Source organism: Coturnix japonica, chromosome 2, assembly GCF_001577835.2.
Source record: "Coturnix japonica isolate 7356 chromosome 2, Coturnix japonica 2.1, whole genome shotgun sequence".
NCBI lineage: Eukaryota > Metazoa > Chordata > Aves > Galliformes > Phasianidae > Coturnix > Coturnix japonica.
The window spans coordinates 63,154,871-63,179,974 of record NC_029517.1 but is presented as its reverse complement, the minus strand read 5'-3'; the positions used below and the strand labels follow the sequence as shown (position 1 = coordinate 63,179,974).

The following is a 25,104-nucleotide window of genomic DNA, read 5'->3' as shown; positions in this document are numbered from 1 at the left end:
TGAGAGGCTCAGATGAAAATGCCTCCCTCTACTGGCTTGCTCGAATGCTTGAAGGTGGTGAAGATCCACTCTACGTGGCAAGGAGGCTGGTGAGGTTTGCAAGCGAAGATATAGGTACGTGCTTTCAGTATTTCTTGGTTGGGATGGTGTGTTAACTAAGATGTGCCAGTCTTCTGACCTTCAGAGTTTAGTACTTGGGGGTAAGGGTGAAATAAATACCAAAACAAATACTCCATGCACAACAGGTACAAAGTAGTGAAATGCATCATGTCCAACAAAATCTAAGTATATGCAGACAGAAACCTACATTTGATGTCCTTGTGGTGACAGCTGCAGGAGGAACAAAGATTTTAGAGGTTAGGTTTTGACCGTGTGTGAATATCTGTTCTTTCATTTCTAGCCATGATTGTGGGACACCTTGTGTCACAGAGAATGTGTGTGGCAGGGATGTCTGGGTTTTTATTTGTTTGTTCCATTGTTTTAGTGACTGTGGAAGCCAAAAGCCAACCTTGATGTGCAAACCTCATGGTGGGTGGGTCAGTAGTTGTAAGGCATGAGGGAACATCACACCTGCATGGTGGGCTGGAACCTCTCTGAGGTTGGGGACAAGCCCTGCTCCTCACAGCAAGCCCCACACTCCTCCAAACTGCACCAGGCTGCGGAAGACCTGGGCAGTTGGGACAGGGACAGTTAGCACATCCCAGGGCTGTGGGCGTGCAAGATGATCAAGGCCAGGTCTCCCTGATACTGGGGAGCCTATGGCTGTGCCCTGAGCTCCAGCTGTGGCCTCCCCAGAGCTGAGCAGAGGGGCAGCATCTCTGCCCTTTGCATGCTGGTAGCACGCAGGCACCTCATGCAGCCCAGGGCAGCACTCAGGTTTGTGGGCAGCGCTCCTTGCTGGTTGAGCCGAGTGTCTGGCAGGACTCCTGGGTCCTGTCCAGCTAGGTGGCCCCGGCTGTGGTGTGGCCTGGAGGTGTTCCACCACAGGTGCAGAAATTTGCCTTTCCCTCCACTGCTCCTGATGATGGGATTATTGGAGTAACGTGTGCTCCATCTCTGACCATTACTGGGACCCTTATATGTTTTATTAGTGCTGTCAAGAGTGCTGATTCACGGTGAAGGAAATAAAGTTGCATTTCTGTACCGACCTCCAGGACCAGAAGTGGGAGAAAGCAGCATGGGTAGGATGGGTAGGAACAGCAATGCCAGCAGTCTTGTCAAGAACACAAAGACTTTGTATTTTTTAACATTTTTTAAAATGATATTTATTAGGTGTTATAAGCAGCAGGCTGAGAGGTAGATGTTGGGCTCCCAGCCCGCCGGAGCCGTGCTGTGACGGCAGTGCGGTTCTGGCCTAGCGCCGCCGCCGGGGNACTCCAATGAGACAGAGGGAAGTAAATGAAATTTACATTGAACATATAAACCTTCTTGCTGTCAAATTGCCTGGGGCTGTGTGCCATGGCCATGGCCAGAGCTACAAGATGGGGCATGTGGGAAGACACAGCCCAGGCCCCAGAACACTGATAAGAAGCACTGATGCAAAAGACTGATGCCAAGCACACAAGAGCTGGGGGGATTAAGGAGGCAGGCAGAAGCGCTGGAGAAAGCCCAGAAATGTGTGGTGGAGCTGGAGTGCTGCTGGCACACGTGCAGCAGGTGAGGCCGGCACATGGTGATGACCAAGCCATATGGGAAGGCATCACACTGTGGGACGGGTGGGTGGATGTCCCCCAGTGAAGGTGAGGGCTGGCAAACAGGCGATAGCCCTGGCCTTTGTGACATCTCCGTCTGCGATCTGGATTGGTGGACCGCCTTGGCCCATGCTGCTCCATTGCAGGCGCAGCACGCGAGCCCAGCAGTTCGTGCCTGGCCGTCCAAACCGAGCGAGGTGTGCGAGGACTGGAGTGGTGAACAGGCCGAAAATGGTGGAGCTGAAACGTGCTCTGGGTGCTGCTGTTCTTGCCAGTTTTCTCAGGTGCACGTCTCAGAGCCGCTTGTGCTGTACCCGGACGCTGCTGGTTGGCAGCAGGGCAGCCGGGGCATTAAAGGAGAGGAGGCGTGCAAGCCACGAGCAGGTCGCAAGCAAGCGTGGCAATCGCCTTCATGCCCGGCAGCTGGGGTGGCTTCTTGAAGGACTCTCCCACGGCTGGCCTTTAACCGCTGGGCTCTTTTCACTTCTGTCAAAGTGGCTTGGAAAGTGGAACAGGGAACAGGGAGGCTTACAAGGGTGAGTGACTGGGGGCAGCGGAATGGACCGATGGTGGTCTCTCTCTCTCGCAGTTTTGTAAACACCTTTCTGCCTGCATGCAGCACTTTGTAGGGACGCAGCCTTTCCCGACCTCAGCTCTCCCCAGCCCACCGCACAGCCCAGGGCCATGGGGTGCCATCTGACTGGACCTGCCCCATCATGCGGGCAAGATCCGGGAGGATGTCACCCTAACGTGACCCGTGCCCAGCACCAGCCTCTGTGCTTACGGCTGTCCAGTCTGGTGGCAACAGCAAGAGAAGCCGATTGTGCCGTATGCGGGCACAAAAAATCGATACCATCCGATACTCGGTGAGGTTTCCGGGACGACGATTACCTGCGTTAGTGTGCTGTCCCGCAGCCCACAGCGCCACTCAGATCACGGCTGCAGGATGAGCAGGGCCCTGCAGAGCCGGTGCTTCATCCCACTGAGCAGCGAAACTTCCCAGCCGAGGTCTGGGCTGCATTTTTCCAAGATCATCCGAAGACCTGGACCCCTGCTTCCAGTGGCTGCAGGAGGAGTTGCAGCTAGTGTGTCCACAAGCAACGACTGGTGGGAATGTCTACGTGGAGACAGTGCACAGGGGGCGGTCGAATCTTCCTTTGTCAACAATGGTCTGGACGAGGAGGCCTTGGTGCAGGCGCTGCAGCTGAGCACTCACGGTGATGTGCTACTTCGTCAGAAAGGCTCATCAGCACAACGCGTGCAGCCCTCTTGGTTCCCACGATGCCGCCACCAGCTTGCCACCAGGACGCGCCGAGCTGCTGGAACGGAGGGAAGGACAGCCCTGCAGAAGCCAAGCTCCATCAAAACCGCACCTCCCATGCAGTCTGCCTTCTGCCTCCGGGCCCAGGCCCACTCCACCACCACAACTGGGCCCAGTAGCGCGAGGAGCTGCCAGCAGCTCTACGGAGGTCCCTGGGTACACCAAGCACACCACACAGCGCCCTCAGTGGAGGAGCAGCAGGAGGAAGCCCAGGGCAGGCGGGCAGCGGCCCTCTTCCCCAGTGCAGGGACCGCTCGATGTGGGGGGACCCGGCGCCCCCCGAAGAAGGAGGCCCGCAGGCAGCACCAGGATCCCTGTGCTGCCCTGCAAGGGCGGCCCCGGCGGCGGCGCTAGGCGGGAAACTGCACTGCTGTCACAGCAACGGCTGCCGGCGGGCTGGGAGCCCAACATCTACGTCTGTCGGCCTGCTGCTATATAACACCTAATAAACATCAGTTAAAAAAATATAAAAAAAGACTAAGTTTGTGTGTTATTGACAAACTGCTGCATTGCTGTTCCTACCCATCCCTACCCATGCTGCTTTCTCCATATTTCCGTCCTGATGGAGGGTGTTAAATTTCATCTTTTTTTTCCATGACCATAAATCAGCACTCCTGATGTTACTAATAAAAGAGACAAAGACCCCAAAGAGCAGAGGATGGACCAAATGTGATGATGTGTGATGACATCACAAAATCAGACCCCATCCCAAACCATCCCACTGTGAGTAATGCAGGAACTCATCAGAGGAAGGAAAACACATGGAACACTAAAGAATCAAAAACTCAAACCAATAACAGCTATGACTGATCTCCTTAATTTTTGAAACTCTTCAGTTATATCATGATCTTTGGGCCTGAATCCCTTGATTTTTTTAATGGAGACAGCTTCATATGTGGTACCTGATTTTCAGTAAAATCTATCCAATTAAAAAAGTCGAAATAATACGAGGCACCAGTGAAAGTAGGTGATCTTGGAGATCTTTTCCAGCCTTCATGATTCTATGATTCTGTGATGCCCAAGATCGCTGTTGAGTGAACCTTTCACTTCAGTGGAACATAAGGTTGTGTCGCTGTCCCCAACATCGTCAGCATTCCTTTATTTAAGCATTTATTTTTAGTGTTCAACCTTAAGTGCAGTGCTCTGGTGTGCTAAAAAGCCAGCCACTGCAGAACAAGCATAGGGCAGCTAATTAGCTGGGGGAGGGTAGCAAAAGGGGACCACATTTGACTAGAATAGAGAACTAGAATTACTAATATGCTTTCACTACTGAGATGCCAAGTAGCCACTGGGGCAACTGTCTGTGCTTGTCAGAGTGCTGGGAATTAACTGGCCACCAGTGAACAGGATGTGTGTGTGTGCCTTGCCTGAATATGGCCATCTGTGTGAGTTCACAGAGCAGTCCCAGCTGGTTTTATTCAGTCACTACACTGGGTTTGCTGCATACCCCGTACACTTCCATTACCAGGCCTACAGTGGTTACCTGACGCACATCAGGGATCACTATCTTGATCCTGCTTAGTCTGTGAAACGTGATGAAATAAAAGCCTAACGTGCTTCACGTGTCTGCTCTGTTGCTGTTCAGCTGATGTTGCCACATCTGCACTGAGTGGACAAGGTGGCTCTGCTGACTCCTTGACTGAAGTGCCAGGAAGTTTGTTACGGGTGCACTTGCTGAAGCTTTTCATTGCATTGAATTCCTCATATTAAGCTGTTCTCTGTTTTCAAATATCACAGAATTCAAGCCGAAGATCATGATGTAACTTAAACGTTTCAAAAATTGAGGAGATGAAATGGCTGTGTGCTCTTACTGGCTTTGGGTTTGAAACTCAAACTATTTTTGGAACTAGAGCAGTCATGAAAATCAGTGAATTGGTTGTTGTTTTTTCTCTAAACTGGAGAGGTTTGGATTTAAAAGATGGTCTGTTCAGTGGATTGGAAGTTGGTTGGCTGTTTGCATCAAAGGGTGCATGACTTCCACAAACTGGAGGGAAGAACTCATTGAGAGCAGCACTACAGCGAAGGTCTTCTGGGTCCTGGTGGATGAGAAGATGGACATGAGCCAGCAGCATGCGCTTACAGCCTGGAAGGCCGACTGTGTTCTGGGCTGCGTTAAAAGAGGAGTGACCAGCAAGGAGATGGAGGTGATTGTCCCCCTCTACTCAGCTCTTGTGAAAACTCACTGGAGTACTGTGTCCAGGCCTGGAGCCCCACAGTACAGAAAGGACATGGAGCTCTTGGAATGGGTCTAGAGAAGGGCTGCTAAGATGGTCAGAGGGCTGGAGCACCTCTCTTCTGAGGAAAGGTTGAGGGAACTGGGCTTGTTTACCATGAAAAAAAGAAGGCTTCAGGGAGACCTCACTGTGGTCTTCCAGTACGTGGAGGGAGCATATGAACAGGAGGGGGAATGGCTGCTTGTGAGGGTGGATAGTGATAGAACAAGGGGGAATGGTTTTAAACTCAGACGGGGGAGGTTTAGGTTGGATATTAGGAGGATGTTTTTCACACAGAGGGTGGTGACACACTGGAACAGGTTGCCCAAGGAGTTTGTGGATAACCCATCCCTGGAAGCATTCAAGGCCAGGCTGGATGTGGCTCTGGGCAGCTTGGTCTGATGGCTGGTGACCCTGCACATAGCAGGGGATTGAAAATGGGTGATTGTTGTGGTCCTTTTCAACAGAGGCCATTCTGTGATTCTGTGATTTTGAAGTTGCATCACTTCCAATAGTTAGTGCAACATTTTTGTTAATGCTTTTGGAAAAGAGATTCCTGACAGTAAAGTACCCTTCTATATTTTGAGTTGTGTTTGAGCATGAACTTTGGATTGCAAAGCTGAGCCACACAAATTGAATGCCTGCTCTTACAACAGAAAAATTGGCTTTGTGCTCTTCTTACTGAAGACATACGAGGGAGTGTCACACCTGCATGGTGGGCTGGAACCTCTCTGAGGTTGGGGACAAGCCCTGCTCCTCACAGCAAGCCCCACACTCCTCCAAACTGCACCAGGCTGCGGAAGACCTGGGCAGTTGGGACAGGGACAGTTAGCACATCCCAGGGCTGTGGGCGTGCAAGATGATCAAGGCCAGGTCTCCCTGATACTGGGGAGCCTATGGCTGTGCCCTGAGCTCCAGCTGTGGCCTCCCCAGAGCTGAGCAGAGGGGCAGCATCTCTGCCCTTTGCACGCTGGCAGCACGCTGGCACCTCATGCAGCCCAGGGCAGCACTCAGGTTTGTGGGCAGCGCTCCTTGCCGGTTGAGCCGAGTGTCCGGCAGGACTCCTGGGTCCTGTCCAGCTGGGTGGCCCCGGCTGCGGTGTGGCCGGGAGGTGTTCCACCACAGGTGCAGAAATTTGCCTTTCCCTCCACTGCTCCTGATGATGGGATTATTGGAGTAAGGTGTGCTCCATCTCTGACCATTACTGGGGCCCTTGTATGTTTTATTAGTGCTGTCAAGAGTGCTGAATCACGGTGGAGGAAATAAAGTTGCATTTCTGTACCGACCTCCAGGACCAGAAGTGGGAGAAAGCAGCATGGGTAGGATGGGTAGGAACAGCAATGCCAGCAGTCTTGTCAAGAACACAAAGACTTTGTATTTTTTAACATTTTTTAAAATGATATTTATTAGGTGTTATAAGCAGCAGGCTGAGAGGTAGATGTTGGGCTCCCAGCCCGCCGGAGCCGTGCTGTGACGGCAGTGCGGTTCTGGCCTAGCGCCGCCGCCGGGGTCGCCTCTTGCAGGGCGGCGCAGAGTCCTGGGGGCTGCTGCGGGCCTTCCTCTTCGGGGGGCGCCGGGGCCCCCCACATGAGCGGTCTCTGCCCTGGGAAGAGGGGCCCGCTGCTGCCGCCTGCCCTGGCTCCGTGCTGGGCCCTGCAGGGCTGGTGGAGCGGGCTGGGCCCAAGGCGGGAGGCTCCTGATGGGAGGTGCTGTTGATGGAGCTGGCTGCAGGACTGTCCTCCCTCCCTCCAGCAGCATGGGTGTCCTGGTGGTCAAGCTGGTGGCGGATCGTGGGACCGTACAGGGCTGCAGCGGTGCTGATGAGCCTCCTAACAAAGGACAGCACGTCGCCGCTGGTGCTCATCTGCAGCGCCTGCACCAAGGCCTCCTGGTCCAGCCCGTGCTCACACAGGAAGTTCATGGTGGTGCACTGTCCCACGTAGACTTCCCACCAGTCATTGCTGGACACCTGCTGGATCTCCTCCTGCAGCCACTGGAGCAGGGGTCCGAGGTCTTCCGGATGGTCTTGGAAAAAGGCAGCCCAGACCTCGGCTGGGAAATTGTGCTCAGGTGGGATGAGCACCGGCTCTGCAGGCCCCTGCTCGTCCTGCAGGTCGTGATCTGAGTGTGCTGCGGGCTGCGGGACAGCACACTCGAGGTAATCCTCATCCGACCTCACCGAGTACCGAATGGTGGTAATTTTGTGCCCGCATACGGCACAACTCGGCTTCTTGTTTGCCCACCAGATGGCACAGCCGTAGCACAGCTGGTGCTGGCAGGGGGTCACGTAGGTGACATCCTCCCGGATTTGCCCGCAGATGGGGCAGGTCCAGTTGGATGGCACGTCCATGGCCCTGGGCTGTGCGGTGGGCTGGGGAGAGCTGAGGTCGGGAAGCTGCTCCCCTCACAGGTGCTGCAGCAGGCAGAAGGTGTTACGAACTGCAAGAGAGAGAGAGACACCATCGTCATTCGCTGCCCCAGTCCCTCATCGTCAATCCCTCCCAGTCCCTGTTCCCCTCCAGCCACTGTAGGAAGCGAACAAGTGGCCCCACGGGCGTAGGCCAGCCTGGGGAGGGTTCCTCAAGAAGCACCCCCAGCTGCCGGCATGAGGCATTGCCATGCTGCCCACCTGCTCTGCTGCACGCTCCTCTCCTTGATGTCCCGGCTGCCTGCTGCCAACCAGCAGGGTCGGGGTACAACACAAGCGGCTCTGAGACGGCACCTGAGAGCTGCGCAAGCAGCACCCAGAGCACGTTTCAGCTCCAAATTTCGCCCTGTCCACACTCCAGTCCTCGCACACTCGCTCGGTTGGAGGCCAGGCACGAACTGCTGGGCTGGGCTGCTGCGCCCGAATTGGAGCAGCGTGGGCCAAGCAGTCACAATCCATCGCACGGAGATGTCACAAACCAGGGCTTGGCCGTGTTGCCAGGCCTCACCTTCACTGGGGCACATCACCACCCGTCCCACAGCGATGACGCCTTCCATTGCTTGGTCATCACCATGTGCCGGCCTCACCTGCTGCACGTGTGCCAGCAGCACTCCAGTCCCAGCACTGAGCTTTCCCCAGCACTGCTGCCCACTCCATTCCCCCAGCTTTTCTGCACCAAGCTCCTGGAGAGGAGCTTTGCAGAGAAGGACCTGCATGTCTTGGTGGGCAATATATTAGCCATGAGCCAGCAGCGTGGCCTTACTGCCCAGAATGTCAATGGGATCCAAAGCACTTGAACAGGCTTCCTACAGAGGTGATTGATGTCTCGCATCTGTCAGTGTTCAAGGGCCATTTGGATTATGCCCTCATTAATGTTTTAAGTTTTGGTTAGCCTTGAAGCTGTCAGGCAGTTGGACTAAGTGATCTCTGAAGGTCACTAACAAATGAATTATTCTATGCTTTAGATACCATTTCATCTTCCCAGTGGAGATCTTAGTTCTTGCACTGCCTGTGCAGAGTACCTCATGAGGATGATGCACCTGCAGTGTAAATACAATGTAAATCTATGTGATCAGAGAAAAAAATAGAAGGCATCAAGGCTTCACAGGTGCTGCAGGCGTCCCTTGAGTATATTGGGAAAGGTGAATTTTAAGCCTTCCAGCTGCTGCCTGCCTTTTTTGTTTCATTCTTTATGAATAATATGACTTTCCAACATACTTACTTGGAGTAGATTGTGTAAAAACTTTTCCCCCTTGTATGTTGTATAAAATATGAAGTACACTGTATAAAAACAAGGAACAGGGAGACCAGCAAATTGCATTTTCAAATCTTAGCCAAACTATAATGTGGGAAGGCCTTCCTCTGCCTCCTGAGATGGAGGTGGCAATTTCATAACCTGTCCACAATTCTAAGATATCTGCCTGGCCATTTATCACATTTTGCCTTTTGAGAGAAAGCGATTATCAAATTCCTTCCTGCTGTTGTATCAGGTCATTTGCTGGAGCAGAAAATTTGGCTTTCTACATCCTGGGATTTCTGCAAACATGAAATATAGAGGTCATTCCCATGAAGTCTCACAGCCTCCATGTATTACTACAACATGTTCTGCTCCTGTTCCAGGTATCCTTTTAGTCCTGATGCTACCCCAAGGAGAATGAGGGCTGAACAAGCTGCCTTCTCCCGGGATGAGCTGGCTCTGACTGCTTCTTTGCTGATGGAGGGCTGTGTTCTGCTCTGACTTAAGTGGAAGCCACTGCAGCTGAGTCAGGCTCCCTTCACAGATTTTTCTGAGGAGAGAGCATGCATAGAGAAATTAAGGGCTGACAAATAGTTTACCAGGTACAAGCCCAGCTATTCTGGTTTTATCCTCTAAAACAAATATTTTTCTCTTCTTGGGGAGGAGACACTCCATAGATGTGGCTGCATCTCATGAGCACACACTGCTGAATCATCTCAAGGATGTGCCAAGTATCTGCAGGAAGCATAACAGGAAGAGGGAAACAGAAAAATTCACAAAATAAGCATCTGACTCAGAGCATTCAGAGGGGCACTTCTCCGTCTCACTGAATAATTGGTGTCCCAGTAATGTTTTCTCCAGGAAGCCTTGGTGCTCCCAGAACAGATGATGGAGCTACACTGATAAAAACAGCACATTTTTCCTCTAACCTCTAGCTCTTCATCACAGTTTTCAGAAGAGCTGTGCAATGAGCCTAAGGCTCCGATGTTTTGTTCTGGGTTTGAAATGTGTACAGCCAATGAGGCTCTTCTTGAGCTCCATGGTCGTTTTTGCTCTGCAGCTCTAGATGGATGGCTTGCACAAAACAGGTCCAAAAGGCAGCAAGGAGGATTTGCCCAAGCTGGAGGCATGACAGTGTTTACCTAGAGTCTGACATCCTTGCCATCTGCAAGGGAATTTACAAAAGGAGAAAATAAAATACCTGCAGAATTTGGGAATTTGCACATGCATGATAAATGAGACATTTTCTTTCAGATGGCTTTTTGGAGGTATATGCTTCAAGCCAGCTTACGTCCTATTTAGTAGTGCCACATCCTTATCTTGAGTGTTGCTTCTCCTTACGGAATTTATCTGTGGTTCTTTATATTAAAAATGTTCTTCACTAGTTCTCCAATACATATACTTGGAAAAATACAGTTCGAAAATCTGATTTCTGAATCTGTTTTTCAGAAAGCCTATGAAGTCAGTGATGACTTGCCTTGTTATAGGTCACAAAGCATGAGTTGTGAATGTTAGTTAGTTAAACCTCATGTAGAACTCCATGAGGAAGATAATACTTGTGTTAAACCAGCAACTTAAAAGTTATGTCTATCAGTCAGCTGCTAATTCTATTTTTCTCTAATTGTCTCGCAGACTAAAGCATTTTCCACGTAATGACTGACTGTGATTTCTTTTGCTTGCATTGCCCTTTTCAAAACTTTTCTTCATTCCTCAGGGCTGGAGTGACCTTTATATCTATATAAATGCCTCTCAGATCATTACACTTCACCATAAAGCAGAACTCAAGGAAGAAAACCGATCACTCCACTATGTAAGTAATTAACCTTCTTTAGAAATGTGTGTTTTCACACCGTGCATACAAAACAGGTACATGTCATATCCCATCTACCTTCCAGTCGATGAGTTGGTGCTTCAGATGCAGGCTTATATCTAAACAAATAAATGAAACCAAAGCTGCTTCTTGCATAAATGTTTTATATGGCACAAGGATAGACCCAGAATACATCATGGGGAGAAAGCAGTACAGTTGTCAGTAAGTAGGTGAGTTTGCTGTATTTCCTGCTTGCTTGTGACTGCTGCTACAGGAAAGGGAATTATCAAAGTGAGATCTCCACTGTGCAAAGGATTTGCCACAGATATGGAGTATGTGTAAGCATAAAGCATCTCCAAAGCCCCTCTCTGCTATTCAAGACCCACCTGGTAAGAAATCAAAAACTACAGAGAAAATAAAAATACTCCAGTTTTGTTGGCAGTTACTGAAAATTGTTACAAACAGTTCTCCTCAGGTAGCAGCATAGAAATTCCACCTTTGCCTGGCAAATAGTGTACTAGATTACATGGCTATGCTGGAGAACTGTAGGCTATACAGGAGTGTATGTCCTCCTTGAGGAAACAAAATGTTCTTCATATCCAATCAGGTAAAGGGAAAATTTACTCCTGTTTTAGATTCAGATCAATATTTGCCATTCAAGGCGCATAACAGGAGGGCATCCAATTGATGGTTCTAGGCTAAGTTGGTTGTAGTGATTACTTTGGTCTACAATCATTCATAGGATTAAGAAGGTGCAGGGGGAAAAGTAGTATTTCTGATTCTCATCCAGGTTTTCCTCACAATGCTAGAAGTTGGCCCTCATTTTAAGGTGAGCAAAATTTACCAAGGAAAAGCATGGTATCTGTGGGATTGTGCCTAATAAAGAATAAGAAAGGATGGTCAGCCATAAACACCTCTGTGAGGGGAAGAGACCTCCTCACAATGGTAGCTCCTGTAGCAGCTGCTGCTGTAGTGCCCTCCTCATTGACTTCCACATAAGCCTTATGGACAATGTTTGACAACATCAGGGATTTCTCAGACAACGCAGAAAGATCAGCTTTAAAAGTGAAAATGTCGGTCATTCCCATTTCTTTTAATACCTCATTGAGGTTAAAGGTGCCTTCAAGCTTGAATCGGGGCAGGTACACCTCTACGATCGTCTCAAACATATGTTTGGAAGACAGCCACACCGTTAAGTTTTCATAGGTCATTGTGCTTTCAATCTAGAAGATGGGGAAATAAACAAGATTAGATTTTTGCCCAGCTTTAATTCAGGCAACCAGCTTTCAGACCAGCTTAGCCGCAGTCCTCAGCCTTACCTGTTCCAGCCCACTGGTAGATCCATCTTCTGTGTCTCCTGGCAGAAGGATGATCATGCTGAGCAACTTCTGAGCGTAAGGGAGTTCAAGCACCTGAGTTTCCAGCTCCTCGATATAGCCTAATTTAAACGTGCCTTTCTGATACATCATCTGTACTGGCTTTCTCTCATTCTGTTTAAAAGAAATTGGAATGATCACTCAAGCAATAGTCCTTAATGTTTAAACTTCAGGTGCTGTATTTGTGTTTGTAGCAATATATGTTACAAAGCTAAATATTTTTCTTTATTTTGTTGCACATACAATGACACATTAAACATCAGTTTTACTATTCATGTATAAAGGGGATATTTGTTTGGGGGGAAAAATAAAACAAAGCAATTTCCCTGCAACTGACCAGATAGTTCAGTGGTTTATATACTGTTACTATTACAGATAGTATTATTACAGATATTATTACTGTTACAGATAGTGGTTTAATACTGTTACTCTGCAGCCAAAGAAGCTGATGCTGATGGGATTTGCAAGTCCTGGTTTGGAATGGAATAAAGAAGAAATGGCACTGCAGGAATCAGGTTGCCATATATCAGGTAGATGTTTTAGGCAGGAAGCAATAGACAGATTAAGAGCAAAATCATAACCGCTCTATATCAGGCATGTTCTTCTAGGTCTTCTAATCCTCACTTTCTTTTGTGACGAGTTTGTTCAAATCCTGTGTAAAGGTCCAAGATTCATTTCACCATTAGCTAACTTTGTACTTAACTTCTAAATCAGTGAAAGAATCTTAGTAGAGAACAGTGTTATTTAGTGCATGAAGAAAAGTGTATACAGATTCTCCCTATCTCATAGTTTCTGTGACTGCAGAAGTGCTCCAAATGTTTCTCCCTATAGTCCATTTTCAGTATTCATATTCAAAAGCTTATTTCAAGTAAAATATTGAAGGGACCAAAATTATACTTTCAGATTTGTGTCTTAGTAAATTGCAGTGCAACAGTATAACTAGCAACGCATGTCTTTCTGACCTTCTGTTTTTATAGATAATAAACACTTAGAAGACAGTTTTTCCCATACAAAGCTCTTCAGCTTCAAATCAGAGATAAATCTGAATTCTTTGTGGGTTCGTTTTTTTTTGGTGGTTTCACTATTTAATGTAATGTAGGCACAGCATATGGAATGAAGGCAAAACTGAATTAAATAAAATGGTTTTGATAATCTTTTTTGAAGACATTTATTAGACTTAAGCTGTACAGAGCTTGGATTAATGTGGTTGCTAAAGAACTTTTTGCAGCCATGTTGATTTAGTTAAGCAATGAAAGCTTCAATTTTATACGTATGGTGGAAAAAAGGAATCAAAATTAAAACATATTGAAAAAACAAACTTACTTTTAAACACTGCAAATGCTACAAATAAACCAAAATACTCTGTGAGGATTTTTCATGTTTCAAATTCCATCTTAATCTATGTGGCTCATTAATATGTGGCCTCATTTTTTGGTTGGTTTGGTTTAACCTTTCTTTTGCATAGCTCATACTAAATTGTATGGGATGCATAAAAGCCAGGATGGCCCCACGGAGCCTGTATGAAATTAGATCTTTGCAACTGGCTTCTATCCGTGACAACTGCCCATAGTGTCTATGATGTTCAAAAGTGCTGATCACTTTGTGTTTTTCCAGCTGTTGAAACAAAATATTCTGAGTTGTTGCAACTTCTAAGACTTGCAGTTTTGTTGTTTTTTGTTTTTTGGTTTTTTTCAGTAAGGATTATTGCTCTCTTTGGAAAGCCTTCCTTCTGTCTCTACCCAACAGGAGAAAAAGGTTCAGTTCCCAGCGCACCCATGCCTTCCTCACAGCACAGCTGAGAGCCCCCAACTTTGTATTTCTGTATCATGCTTATTCCAGTGCGAGGGTAAACCATGCTATGATTTATAGAATGCACTGTGTACCTGATGCAGTTTAAAATCTCTCTGTACTGTATTTTTCTCCTCGAACTTGTGTTCCCAGGATGCTTTGAAGTAGATTGCATTTGCCAGCACCAGAATGGCATCTGTGTTAATCACGCCTCGAGCAAAAAGTTCCTTGATTTTACCTGGAGGAAATTTTGGAAAACAGAGGTGTTTATTAGTTGTTATTAAGACTCTGGATTGAGATTCAATTACTTGTCTGTGAACCTAGCATTAGAGAGCATTAGAAATCCAACACTTTGTTTCTTCAAAGAACAGGGACAATAAAAGCAAAGAAATGGCAAATTCTTCAGCTCTGTTACCTAGGACTGGCCTTTTTGGAAGAGGAAGGGCACAGGACCATCAAATTAGCCAACTGTGGGTTCAGTGGCAAAATGAATGTGCCAGGTTGCACCAGTCCACAATTAATAAAGGCACAGCACCATTAATCCTCTGTTTCATTTTACCTGAGGGTGTCTTTCCCTTTACACTTTATTTTCTGTACAGAGGTTGATGTAGGATTTCCTAAGTGAGCAGGCTTTGTACAGGCACACAGGGCAATGATGGTCTGGGGTTTGCAGCTCTTTCCCACATTAGTTGCAGGCTGTTCTGTCAGCCCAAGGACAGGTTTGGTCAGGATATGACCACTAAGAAATCAGGAGCCTTCAAATCTATTCATCCATTCCTCGGTAAGTTCTGGCTTAAGTTCAGCTAGAAGATTTATAAGATTTTCAACCTGCTGATGTTGCAGCTCTAACAAAATTAAAGTGGTATATTTCATGTTCAGCTTAATCAGAAAAAAAAGCCAATGACCTCTGTGTGCCTGTAAAGGGCAAAAGCTGGGTGGGTGTTACTTGATAGTGAATCTCTCTGGTGGTCACATCACTCATCTATGTTAGCATTGCTCTGTGTACACCCAGGTCCTGAGGTGTCTTCTTTCTTTGCTGTGTTATTCCCAGTCTCACTGTGAAGCTCGTAACTTTCATCCCCTGCTTTCCTGTATCTACAGTGTTGGCTGTTTCCAGAAGCAGTTAATGTATTTTATTGATTTATTAATCTATTTTTTTTAATCTAACAGTACCCTTGGAGGTTCTGTTGCAGTTATCTTGCTAGGCATGTAGGTAGGAGTGCGGCAGTATGTGCCAACAAACACATTTAATTCAGAAATAGTTTAGCTGATAGATGACTCAAAAGAATGAATGGGAACAACAGGCTATCTTTGAAATGCATAAAAAACTAGAAACATGAAAAGGACTTATCATATGCTGAATTCTTTTTGAAGGAGTACTGGAAGAGGGAAAAGATAGATAGCATGGCTACAGTTTTGCTTTATTTTACCTTCTGTCTCACTTTCAACCCAATCATTAATTTTTAGCCTGCTTGCTTCAAGATCCCTTTGAAAGTCCATTGTTTCAAGGGCTGCTCTGTATAGTTCCTTACTGCACATCAGATATTTCTGTAAAGCAAAATAAAGACTGTGCATTAGCCAAACCTGTTCAGAGCTTATTCTCTTTACCATGAAGTCAACAATTTAGAAACGTTTTAGAAATTACGAGGGTCTTCTTAACTGAATAAGACAAAATTTGGCTTTGGAAACATCAACTATCAGAAGCTGAATCAGATCACTGTGAAGAAGAGATAATTATTGTGTCTTTCTTCTTATTTATCCACAGTTTTCCCTCTAGACAACAAGCTGGGGGTCAGTGCCACAGAGGTTACAAGGTACAGTTATCTTACCTGATTCGGTTCAAATCCTTGTTGGAGAAAGAGGTTGTTAGCCAGGCTTATAACGTAGTCTTTGTCAAGGTTTTGCAGTTGTAAAAGCAGTGTATGGAATGCTTCATGGTAAAGATTCCCATCTGTGTTACACTAGGAATATTTCAAACACACCAATTACAAAGGTTCCTCAGTATAGCTTTGGTTGTTTATCTGCATCCTTATTAGATTGTAATGTAGGGCTAGCTCCCATTATTATTATATTTAAATTCGGCTAATCTAAGCTTTGTGGCCTGATCTTCCTTCTGGTGGGGGCTTTGGATTTGATTTTATGGAAGACTTTGCTGGTAACAAGGTAACACCTTCTATAGAGCATAGTGGTTCAGGCAGACCTTGTGCATGGGATCTTGACTCCCTCCAGTGGCAAACTGTGGTGCTTTACAACTAATAGGCTACAGTGAAGTGAAAGAAAGATTCTTGTACTACAAAAGACATACCACAGAGGGGGAAGACTCTCTTTCCTGGCTTAGTTCAGACTTGTTTTCTGGGACTACACCTTCAAGCTCAGATTCAAGGCTTGTAGTTCCTGCAGCATCACTGATGTGGAGAACCTGCATTTGAAGAGGTCAAATAATGGCAGTTTTAACTGGGATAAAGGTGTTTTCCATGTTTGAAAGATTTACTGCACTGTCTCAGATTAATAATGTAGATTTATTAAAGATATCATAGAAAAGTTTGGGTTGGAAGGGACCTCAAAGCCCGCACAGCCCCAACCCCGTGCTGTGGGCAGGGCTGCCACCACCAGCTCAGGCTGCCCAGGGGTCCATCCAACCCAGCCTTGAGCACCTCCAGGGATGGGGCACCACAGCTTCTCTGGGCAGCCTGTGCCGGTGCCTCACCACCCTCTGTGTGAAGAATATACACCTAACATCTCACCTAAATTTCCTCTCTTTTAGTTTGAACATTCCATCTCCATTGCTTTCCTAAACTAAGCAAGAGTCCCTCAGAACCTCATAAGGAGAACGTGTCTCCCTTGGCAGCAGCTGACCTACAGCAGTATTATAATACAGTGAACAAAGATCCACCAGGACACAGCCAGAGCCGGCTACTGCCTTATGCTATGTGTACTGTAAGAGAATTGGTCTCTTACTGCTCTCAGAAACAAATAAGAAATAAAAGACCATACACCTTGCATTGCAGGGTGTAATAGGCATTGTGACCAGAGGAACAGACTTCTGCATGCCCTCCATGTACCCCCAGGCCCTGTGTACTCTATAGGTGAGATGTTTTGAATCATCTGAATGTCACAAGGGATCACAGCACACCAAGCACTGCTCTCGAGGCTGCAGCTGAGCTTGTGTTTATCCTTGTTTCCTAAGCATGCAAGTCGTGCTGCAAAGCCCAACGTTGCCACTGGGGGAACAACAAGTTATGTGAAAGCTTCTCAGAACATTTCAGCAGTACTTACATTTTCTATCTGAGCAGCAGTGTTGTTTCGTGCCCCTAGAAGGATCAGGCCAAGGGAGGTAGAGATGCTCACTGGAGAGAAGACAATGTTTGAACAGCCTTCTGCTCTTCTGTTGACTTTATTGTAGAGATCAAGGGAAAACTCAGTAATCATTCTAGAAATGGAGCCCATTGTGAAGCCTGCAGCTTACTGAGAACAAAAAGGGAAAGGAGAAATGTGAATGAGCTGATTGCTTAGCTGTATCACACCGTGAAATATCTATCTGCCCTAAAATCATCCCATAATCGGTTGCTAAATAGTAGAAATGTGCTGAAATCTGAGTTTGAAATAGCCAGTTTTGCACACATCTATCAATTCCCATTCACATGGAGACAGCAGGATCAGGAAAGAGGCCCCAATACTCATACCATATGGGGATTCCTTAGAAAGAATTGTTTTTCCATCTTATCCCACAGTGTATCTGATTTCTTCCAAAAGAGAGTTTCCCATCTTACTTGTTCTTATATGTAAGCAAAAGGTTGTGGTATTTAAATCAGTCAGCTGTGGATTTCCTTCTACAAACTAGTTTAATGCGTGTCATCACATCAACTCTTCCCTCTTATAACAACATGATTGGTGACAGATAGGGGTGACAGAAACTACACAGGCATCTAACCACATCTGGTAATCTGAGCTACAGTGTGAAGATTCAAACAAATTCAAATAAAATTACTAGTAATTATTTTCAGGCATGAAGAAGGAACATGAGCAGCTGTGGATGCTACTACCTATGGAAACATGCACTGTTTGCAGTATACTTCATGTCTCCTCATTGATTTGATAGGAACCACTGATTCAGAACAGATAAATAATGGCAGTTTCCCAGTAAAGCAATAGCTCAGCAGCCCCAGAAAGCATGTAAGCTTCCTGTTCAATGGCAGGACAAGATCTGTCTCATTCTTTTCTCTTGTACTGGAAATACAGCAGTCTGATGCCTTTCCTATGGGTCATTAAATCCACCCTGGTAAGAAGAATTTGGGATGAAGTTACAGCTTGATCTTTTCACAAAGAATACCATCTGGAAAGAAAAAAAGGGGGGAGGGGGAAGGGGGAGCTTTTAAGAAGCCCTTATCAGTCCTTTAGGGAAATAACTGCAAAGCTGTTGTGTGGATAGCAGTGGAGTACTCAAGTTTTTCCTCAAAACATGCCATAAATAAAAAAAACACATCAATTTTAGTGTCAAACAAAGGATGTTCTGGACAGCACACCAGAGAGATGTAAGAAAAGCAAAGCATATGCTCTTAGCTGTTTGCAAACATAAGTAACTGTGGCCTGTGTTCTAGAAAGATATTTTAGTTAGGGGAAAATACATAGTGCAGTGTGGAGAGAAAGCACTCAGGTCAGGCTGGCTCTAACTTTCAGCCTGCATTGGGACAAGAACTACTCAGTGCTCTGCACTGACTGCAAGGATGCAGAGCACACTCTGCCTCTCATTCAGGTATGAGACATGCAGGAACTTTGCATGAGAAGTGGAGGCACAGGCACCAAAAGTTACCAGGGTGTGAGAAGTTGCTGTGGCTCTGCTGAGATGCAGCACGCTGTCTGTGCAAGCAGCTGAGCTTGCAGCAAGTGCCAGACAATGGGAATGAACTTAGCCCAAAACAGACTTAGCCTAAGATAGATTGACAGGAAAGTCAAGTTGTTGAATATACGAAGGTGCTGACACGTGGTGAGTGCAGACATCTCTTTCCTTTTACCTAGCTTGAAATAGAAAGTTTGTGTATGTTTCATTCTAAGACACTCGTTTCACCCTGACGTCCAGTAGTATTTTGTAGGAAAGCTTAACATAAGTGGGTAGTCATCCTACCATAAGAAAGAGACATTGCAGTAATCATTTGTCTTCTCTTCCACCTTTGTTAGCTATTATTCACAACCTTCTGAAAACAAAACTCAGCACTTCTTTTATGTTAACGTATGTGTTGCTCCACTTTCACAGCTGGTGAAAGATCTGAAATGGATCTGTGAGGTTGTTTACTGTGAATGTAGGTCAGGATGCATGTTGTAGGTGTGTCCAGACCTCAGAAGGTACTGAGGAGACAACAGGAGCTAATGAACTTCCTCAACAGAAGGGAGGCACCTCCACCCCAACCCACAGGGAAAGAACCAACCACCAAGCATAAAGAGAAAGCCTGAGAGCTGGAAGCAGATTTTAAAGGCAAACGTCTGGCATACAGAGGTGTCCACGCCTTTGGAAAAAGCAGCAGACTGTCTTCAGAGTGACGTCCAGGTACAACCACTACCACCAGTTCCATGGCTTCATGTGAGCTATTTACAGGGCTACCCCAGAAAGGCAACACAACAGTAAAGGGAGAAGGGATGTGGGCTGGAGAAAGAACTTTTCTTAATAGAGACCCAAAGGATTTAGTCAACTTTCTTAATGGATATTTGGGGAGGGAGAATGTGTAGGTATGATTCCACATCATTAAGCCATGCTTATGATCTCTGTAACCATTTGTTGGTGAGAGTTTTTCCGCCACCACGAGGACAAAGTAGCTTGGAGAACACCTAGATATTGAACAACAAATGAAAATGGTACTTTTAAAAGATCTTGGAGTGGGAAGGAGAGAAAATAGAAGATCAAAAGAAATGTTCCAGGAAGATCACAGCTGTTGTTCTGCACCAGACAAACTGTTTGCACAGAACATTAGCAATTGTGCAGAGGCAGCAAGCAGGGCTGTGGTTTTATGGCTGATGAAGGGAGGTGTTTTGCATGATGGCTCAGTAGCTGTTAACACAGTCTGGGAGATGGAATTGCTGGTGTTGTTATACATGAGCTGGGAGCTACCCAGGAAAAGAGCCTCCTTCTGTAGAAACCAATCTATACCAAAAGCCTCATAAAGGTAACAAATTGTTTCCATGGCTCCGTGAAGTGAAAAATGCTCCTTTTCTATAGCTATTCATGCTCTGTTCTCTCTGTAAAGCTTGTTCTAGGCTGAAGATGAAATCAAGGCAAAATTTCTCAAAGAATGAGAAGGTACACTCAAAGCTATCATAATTAATAGATGTGGTAACTTACATTATGCAGTCAACAGGAGGAGGCAGTAAATGTGGATGTAGATGTGGATGCTAGAAGATTGGTAGCCTGGTTTGTAAGGCAATTCAATATGTAAAAAGGGAAAGCAAGAAAAAACCTGTTTTCCCTGATGCTGCATGACAATTTCAATTGCATACCTACTCTTCTTCTCATTAAAGTGTATTAATATACATTTATTTCTCACAAGCAAAGGAAGAGAGAAATGATATGTGTCTACCCTAGAAAAGGATAGCGCGACAGATAACTCAGAATCCTCACATGAAAAAGCTACGGTTGGTAGAAGTTAATTTCTTATTTTTCATACAAAAACTTTCAAAGTGTTTCCGTGGCTTTTTGGGCTTAAAGGGAAACAACACGTAAGAAAAATGAAATTTCCTTTAACACAGAAATTCTTACCTTCCCCATGCAACACAGAACATTTCCAAAGCAATGCGCTTTAAATTAAAACCCAATACATTTCAGCACAAAATATCTTTTCTAGAGAAGTTATGCCACCAAGTCCATCTCCCAGCCAACTTAGCCCCTCATGCTGCTGTTTTTATGCAGGAAAGGGCTTTTCCTGACTGGTTCTGTTACTTTGCATCAGTACCTCCAGGATGTATCTTTTCTGCTTCTTTCTAGGCTGATTATTCCTGCTTGAACAGGCCTGGATGTACATTGGCCATACAGTGGCAAGCTATTTGTTATGCCAATGTGTAGTTAGATAAACTGCTCAGCAAATTTTTGAACACCACTGCCAGAGCCAGGAGCAAATATGTTGATAGTGAAGCATCCTCATTACCAAAACAAAATCTGAAGAATGCTCCACCCTTCCTATTATATGCAGCCATTGTTTAAGAACATAAACAAACCTGGCAGCACAGACCAGGGTTCAGAGGAAACACCCAAGCACACAACCAAAGAGTTGCATGCCCTCTCTTGTCTAGTGAACATTGTAAGGCTTTTCCTTGTGCCATGGAAATCTGAGTGAAGAAGGAATATTAACCTGTTTCTATTAATTTATGGGTGAGTTTACCCAGATGATCTGCACCATCGCTTCTCGTAAAGCCCATTTTTTTAGATTGAGTTGGGTTGTTCTAAAACAGCCCTTTGGCCCTTCTGGTGATGTAAGCAGAAAAACATCTGTGTGTGGTATAAAACTGTCTGTGGCAGAAATTTCCCTAGGTCCTCTCAGTCCAAGCTAAGAGGACCTAGGGAAATTTCAGTCAAAAGTTTGATGAATGTAGGCAGGCATCTTTAGATTCACAGCTTTGGGCATGTGTTCCTAAATCCCCACCCATGACACCCCAGAGAAGACCACCTCCCCTTGTGAAGACCACCCAAATTTTAGCAGTGTCTTTTGCTCTCTCCAGCCTTTGAAAGTATCTCCCCCTTTGCCCCATCTGAAAACATGAAGTTTACCAATTTTTAGACTGATTTGGATCTGCTCCCCCCCACTAAAAACATAATAATAATAATGTTTACCTTCTTACGCAAAGAGGTCAAATGAAGAACACAACAGCTGAGCTCTGGAGCACCTTCCTGTGTATACTCTATTATAAATTTCTTCCAGTCTCTTGTGGGAAAATTCAGTCTCTAGCCAATTGTTGATAAAGGCTGCATGTTGTAATTTCATGCAAATGTCATCGTGCAGTTTCCTGCAGAAGACCAGGAAACCTATATCTAGCATTGTGCTTACAGCATTTCGCTCAAAGCTGCTCAACTAGTTTGGTAGGAGGCATCCTGGCAACATCTCCTGACTGCAAAGCCAAGTCACCCTTAGCTGGAAAACAGCATTAACACCTGCTTTCTGGGCATGGACGCCAGGTCCATGGCTGTAGTGCTGTGTAAAGTTCCTTTTGAATTTAGTGGTGTCACGACTTGGACACTGGGTTGTGCAGGATTCTTGCTAGGATTTAGACATCCCTTGTTTGGGGCAGAGCTTGCTTGCACAGACAAAGCAAGTGAATAGGAAATGCATGAGCTTTATGTTGCCTACAGGTAGTAGGTACTCACTCAGGTACAGAGCCAGCTTTCTGCGTGTGGAAGGATTTTAATTAGAGAGAGGAAGAAGTATTTCCTTGATCTGTTACAAGAATCCCCACCCAGGGGGTATTCTTTTAAATTGCTGGAGCTAAGAATAGGAGTCCAAGAGAAGCTTATTGCATGTGTTTATGTCACCAGCATGTAGTGAGATGCAAGGAAAGAGATGGGAAGCACAAATCTTCACACAGTATCAGATCTCTTTAGTAATATTTTCCTCTTTTTCACTTTTTTCTGTTCCGTTTGCATTCACTTGGCTGTTTGCTTTTCCCTTCTGCATATTTCTTCAGACTTCTTAGACTTTGTTTCTGCGTCTTTTTCTTTCTTTCTGTATATTGCCTTTCCCATTTCATTTTCCATCTTTTCTTCTGCTACTTTTATGAATCCTAGCCACTTTTCAGTCCCATTCTTTTAATACCTTTCACTGCTTTCCTCCTTCCAAACTCTGTGCTTTCTCCCTCCCTCTTATGCTGACATCCTTCCTCCACTCATTTCTTTGATTTACTCTGTATATCCCCTTAGATCTTCTTTCCAATCTGATTCACTGCTTTGCCTCAGAACATTGCACCATTTGTGCAAATCCTGACCTTTCTAGGCCCTTAGGATATAATCACAGAATCGTAGAGGTTGAAAGGGACCTCTGGAGATCACTGAGTCCAACTCACTCCTACAGAAGCTCGTTAGAGTAGGTTACACAAAAAAGTGTCCAGGCAGGTTTTGAGTATTTCCAGAGACGACTCCACAACCTCTCCAGGCAGCCTGTTTGTGTGCTCTGTCACCCTCAAAGCAGAGAAGTACTTCCTCATGTTGGTATAGAATTTTTGCCCATTTCTTGTCACAGGATACCAAAAGGAGCTTGGTTCCACTCACTCGACTTTCGCCCTTTAAGTATTTGTAATCACTGATAGGATCTCTTCTCCAGGCTGAACAGTCCAAGGTTTCTCAGTCTTGTCTCATAAGGGAGATGCTCTGGGACCCCGGTCATCTCTGTGGCCCACTGCTGGACTCTTTCTCCAGAAGCTCCATGACTTTTGAACCAAGGAGCCCAGAAATGGACACAGTACTCCAGATGTGGCTTCACCAGAGCAGAGTAGAAAGGGAGGATTGTCTTCCTCAACCTGCTGACCACATTCTTCTTAACACACCCCAGGATCCCATTGGCCTTCTGGGCCACAAAGGCACACTGCTGGCTCATGGCCGACACGTTGCACACCAGGACACTGAGGTTCTTCTCTGCAGAGATCCTCACCAGCAGCTCAGCCCCTAACCTGTACTGATACCTGCACTCATCTCTCCCCAGGTGTAGGATCATACACTTGCACTTGCAACATACCTAAGGATCAAAGCTGCACTGCTTTTCCAGCCAGGTCAATTGCTTGCATGCGGCATTTTTCAAGTTTCAAAACCAGCTGCTCATCCCCAAAAACAATTCCTGCTACTGCAAAGTATTTAGATGTACCAGTTCTCTTCTACAAAATGCTGGGAGCAGGAAGTGGGCAATGACTGTGCAGCTAAGCAAGTTATGAGATGACTAGACTGCATAACACTGCAGTTTGCAACTGCCTGCAAAAGCCAGCCATGGCTTGCTTTTTTCCATCAGGCCAGTTACCCATCATTGGATAGTAATGCTGTGTTGAAAGGTGAGGTGGAGTAGCTTGGTGATCTGAGCAAGTCCTCACCTATGCTCACTTTCTCTGTCACAGCCAACGCCTTTTAGTACAAATACGTTTCTATACACAAGCTCCCACACAGGTTTTCCCATGTCCTCCCATGCAATTTCTTGCCCACAGCCCAGAGGCCAGAATGGGTGGAACAGTACAATACCCTGTAATGGCATTTCTCACATTAGCAGCAGCTGTTCTGATATTTCCCTCTCACATGCTGCAAGTTGAATAGGTTTTACATTGGAACTTCTAAATTTCCATAGAACTGGAAGGGTTGAGGAAACAGGACTAGTATACTCAAATGCAATTGCTGAGTGGAACAAGGATTATGGCATAACCATCTTTTTTGGCTGTGTGATTACATCAAAAGCACAAGGCTGGCCTTCTGGCTTCAAGGGGCTCACAAAGACAGATTACATCACAGCTCTACCTACAGCTGTACTTTCTGGCCCTCCATGGACTATTTGAGCCTATTTGTGTTGTTGCTTGTTTGGTTTCCATCCACACTTGGCTCCTTCAAACTGGGCTGTGGCATAAGCCTAACACCTTATCTGAACTCACTTACTAGGTATAAGTATTTTAGATCATCTAAGATACCATTAGTAAAAGCTAAAATTCATGATGATTAGCAGCTTAACAAAGCAAGATTAAATATTAGTCTAGTCTGGACTTACTACTAGGAAATAAAAATTATTTTCCAGAAGCAGAGAGAAAAAGCAGATATGGAAAATGGAACAGCTTTTCAAGGCTTTCTGTAAACTGAGACAGCTTCTTATCTGAAATATCAGCTTGCCTTGCATAGGCTGGGGTACCTTAGTGATAGTCAGGAGGTGGAGGCAGACAGGTCTCTGCTTGAGGCAATGTTCCAGTGTGCTTTCATGGGATAGCCCTCCTTGGCAAAGGCACCAACAAGGAGCTCTCGGGGAACATACGTGGATGTGCTAAGTGTTCTGATCAGCATTTAAATGGAGCATGAGCTGGATTGAATGGATCCTGCATTGCAATATTTTCACTATCTGGAAAATCTGAAAATTGATCTGAAAATCTGGAAAATCACTTAATCCTTGTGACTAAAGGCTATCTGTGGTTTAGGAACATCAGGAATCAAAATAGAACTCTCTCCAAATCCATAATAGCCACTGTGCTGTTCTCTGGTATGGGAAGAAAGGAATATGTATTAAAGGTTGTATGTTCCCCGTTAGATA

General features: G+C 45.7%; 2 protein-coding genes and 1 long non-coding RNA gene across 3 annotated transcripts in view; 1 reads left to right on the top strand and 2 right to left on the bottom strand.

Annotated features, from left to right (window-relative positions):
• Positions 1 to 6,534: 6,534 nt before the first annotated feature.
• Positions 6,535 to 10,284, bottom strand: LOC107309635. The gene is made up of 2 exons (XM_015854587.2): positions 7,855 to 10,284; positions 6,535 to 7,664 (listed from the first exon to the last, which is right to left on the bottom strand). Exon 2 carries the CDS (start codon positions 7,573 to 7,575, stop codon positions 6,718 to 6,720), a length of 858 nt encoding a protein of 285 aa, XP_015710073.1. The 5' UTR covers positions 7,576 to 7,664; positions 7,855 to 10,284; the 3' UTR covers positions 6,535 to 6,717.
• The window catches only part of LOC116652901, a 31,156-nt gene continuing 16,316 nt past the window's right edge, over positions 10,265 to 25,104 (top strand). Inside the window, exon 1 of the long non-coding RNA XR_004306103.1 lies at positions 10,265 to 10,700. This is a non-coding gene — a long non-coding RNA (uncharacterized LOC116652901). The remainder of the gene's footprint in view (positions 10,701 to 25,104) is intronic.
• Positions 10,848 to 21,913, bottom strand: LOC107309633 (serpin B12-like). The gene is made up of 8 exons (XM_015854584.2): positions 21,678 to 21,913; positions 17,141 to 17,329; positions 16,170 to 16,283; positions 15,694 to 15,825; positions 15,295 to 15,412; positions 13,960 to 14,102; positions 12,020 to 12,190; positions 10,848 to 11,923 (listed from the first exon to the last, which is right to left on the bottom strand). The coding sequence occupies exons 2-8, from the start codon at positions 17,309 to 17,311 to the stop codon at positions 11,525 to 11,527; spliced, it is 1,248 nt and encodes a 415-aa protein (XP_015710070.1). The 5' UTR covers positions 17,312 to 17,329; positions 21,678 to 21,913; the 3' UTR covers positions 10,848 to 11,524.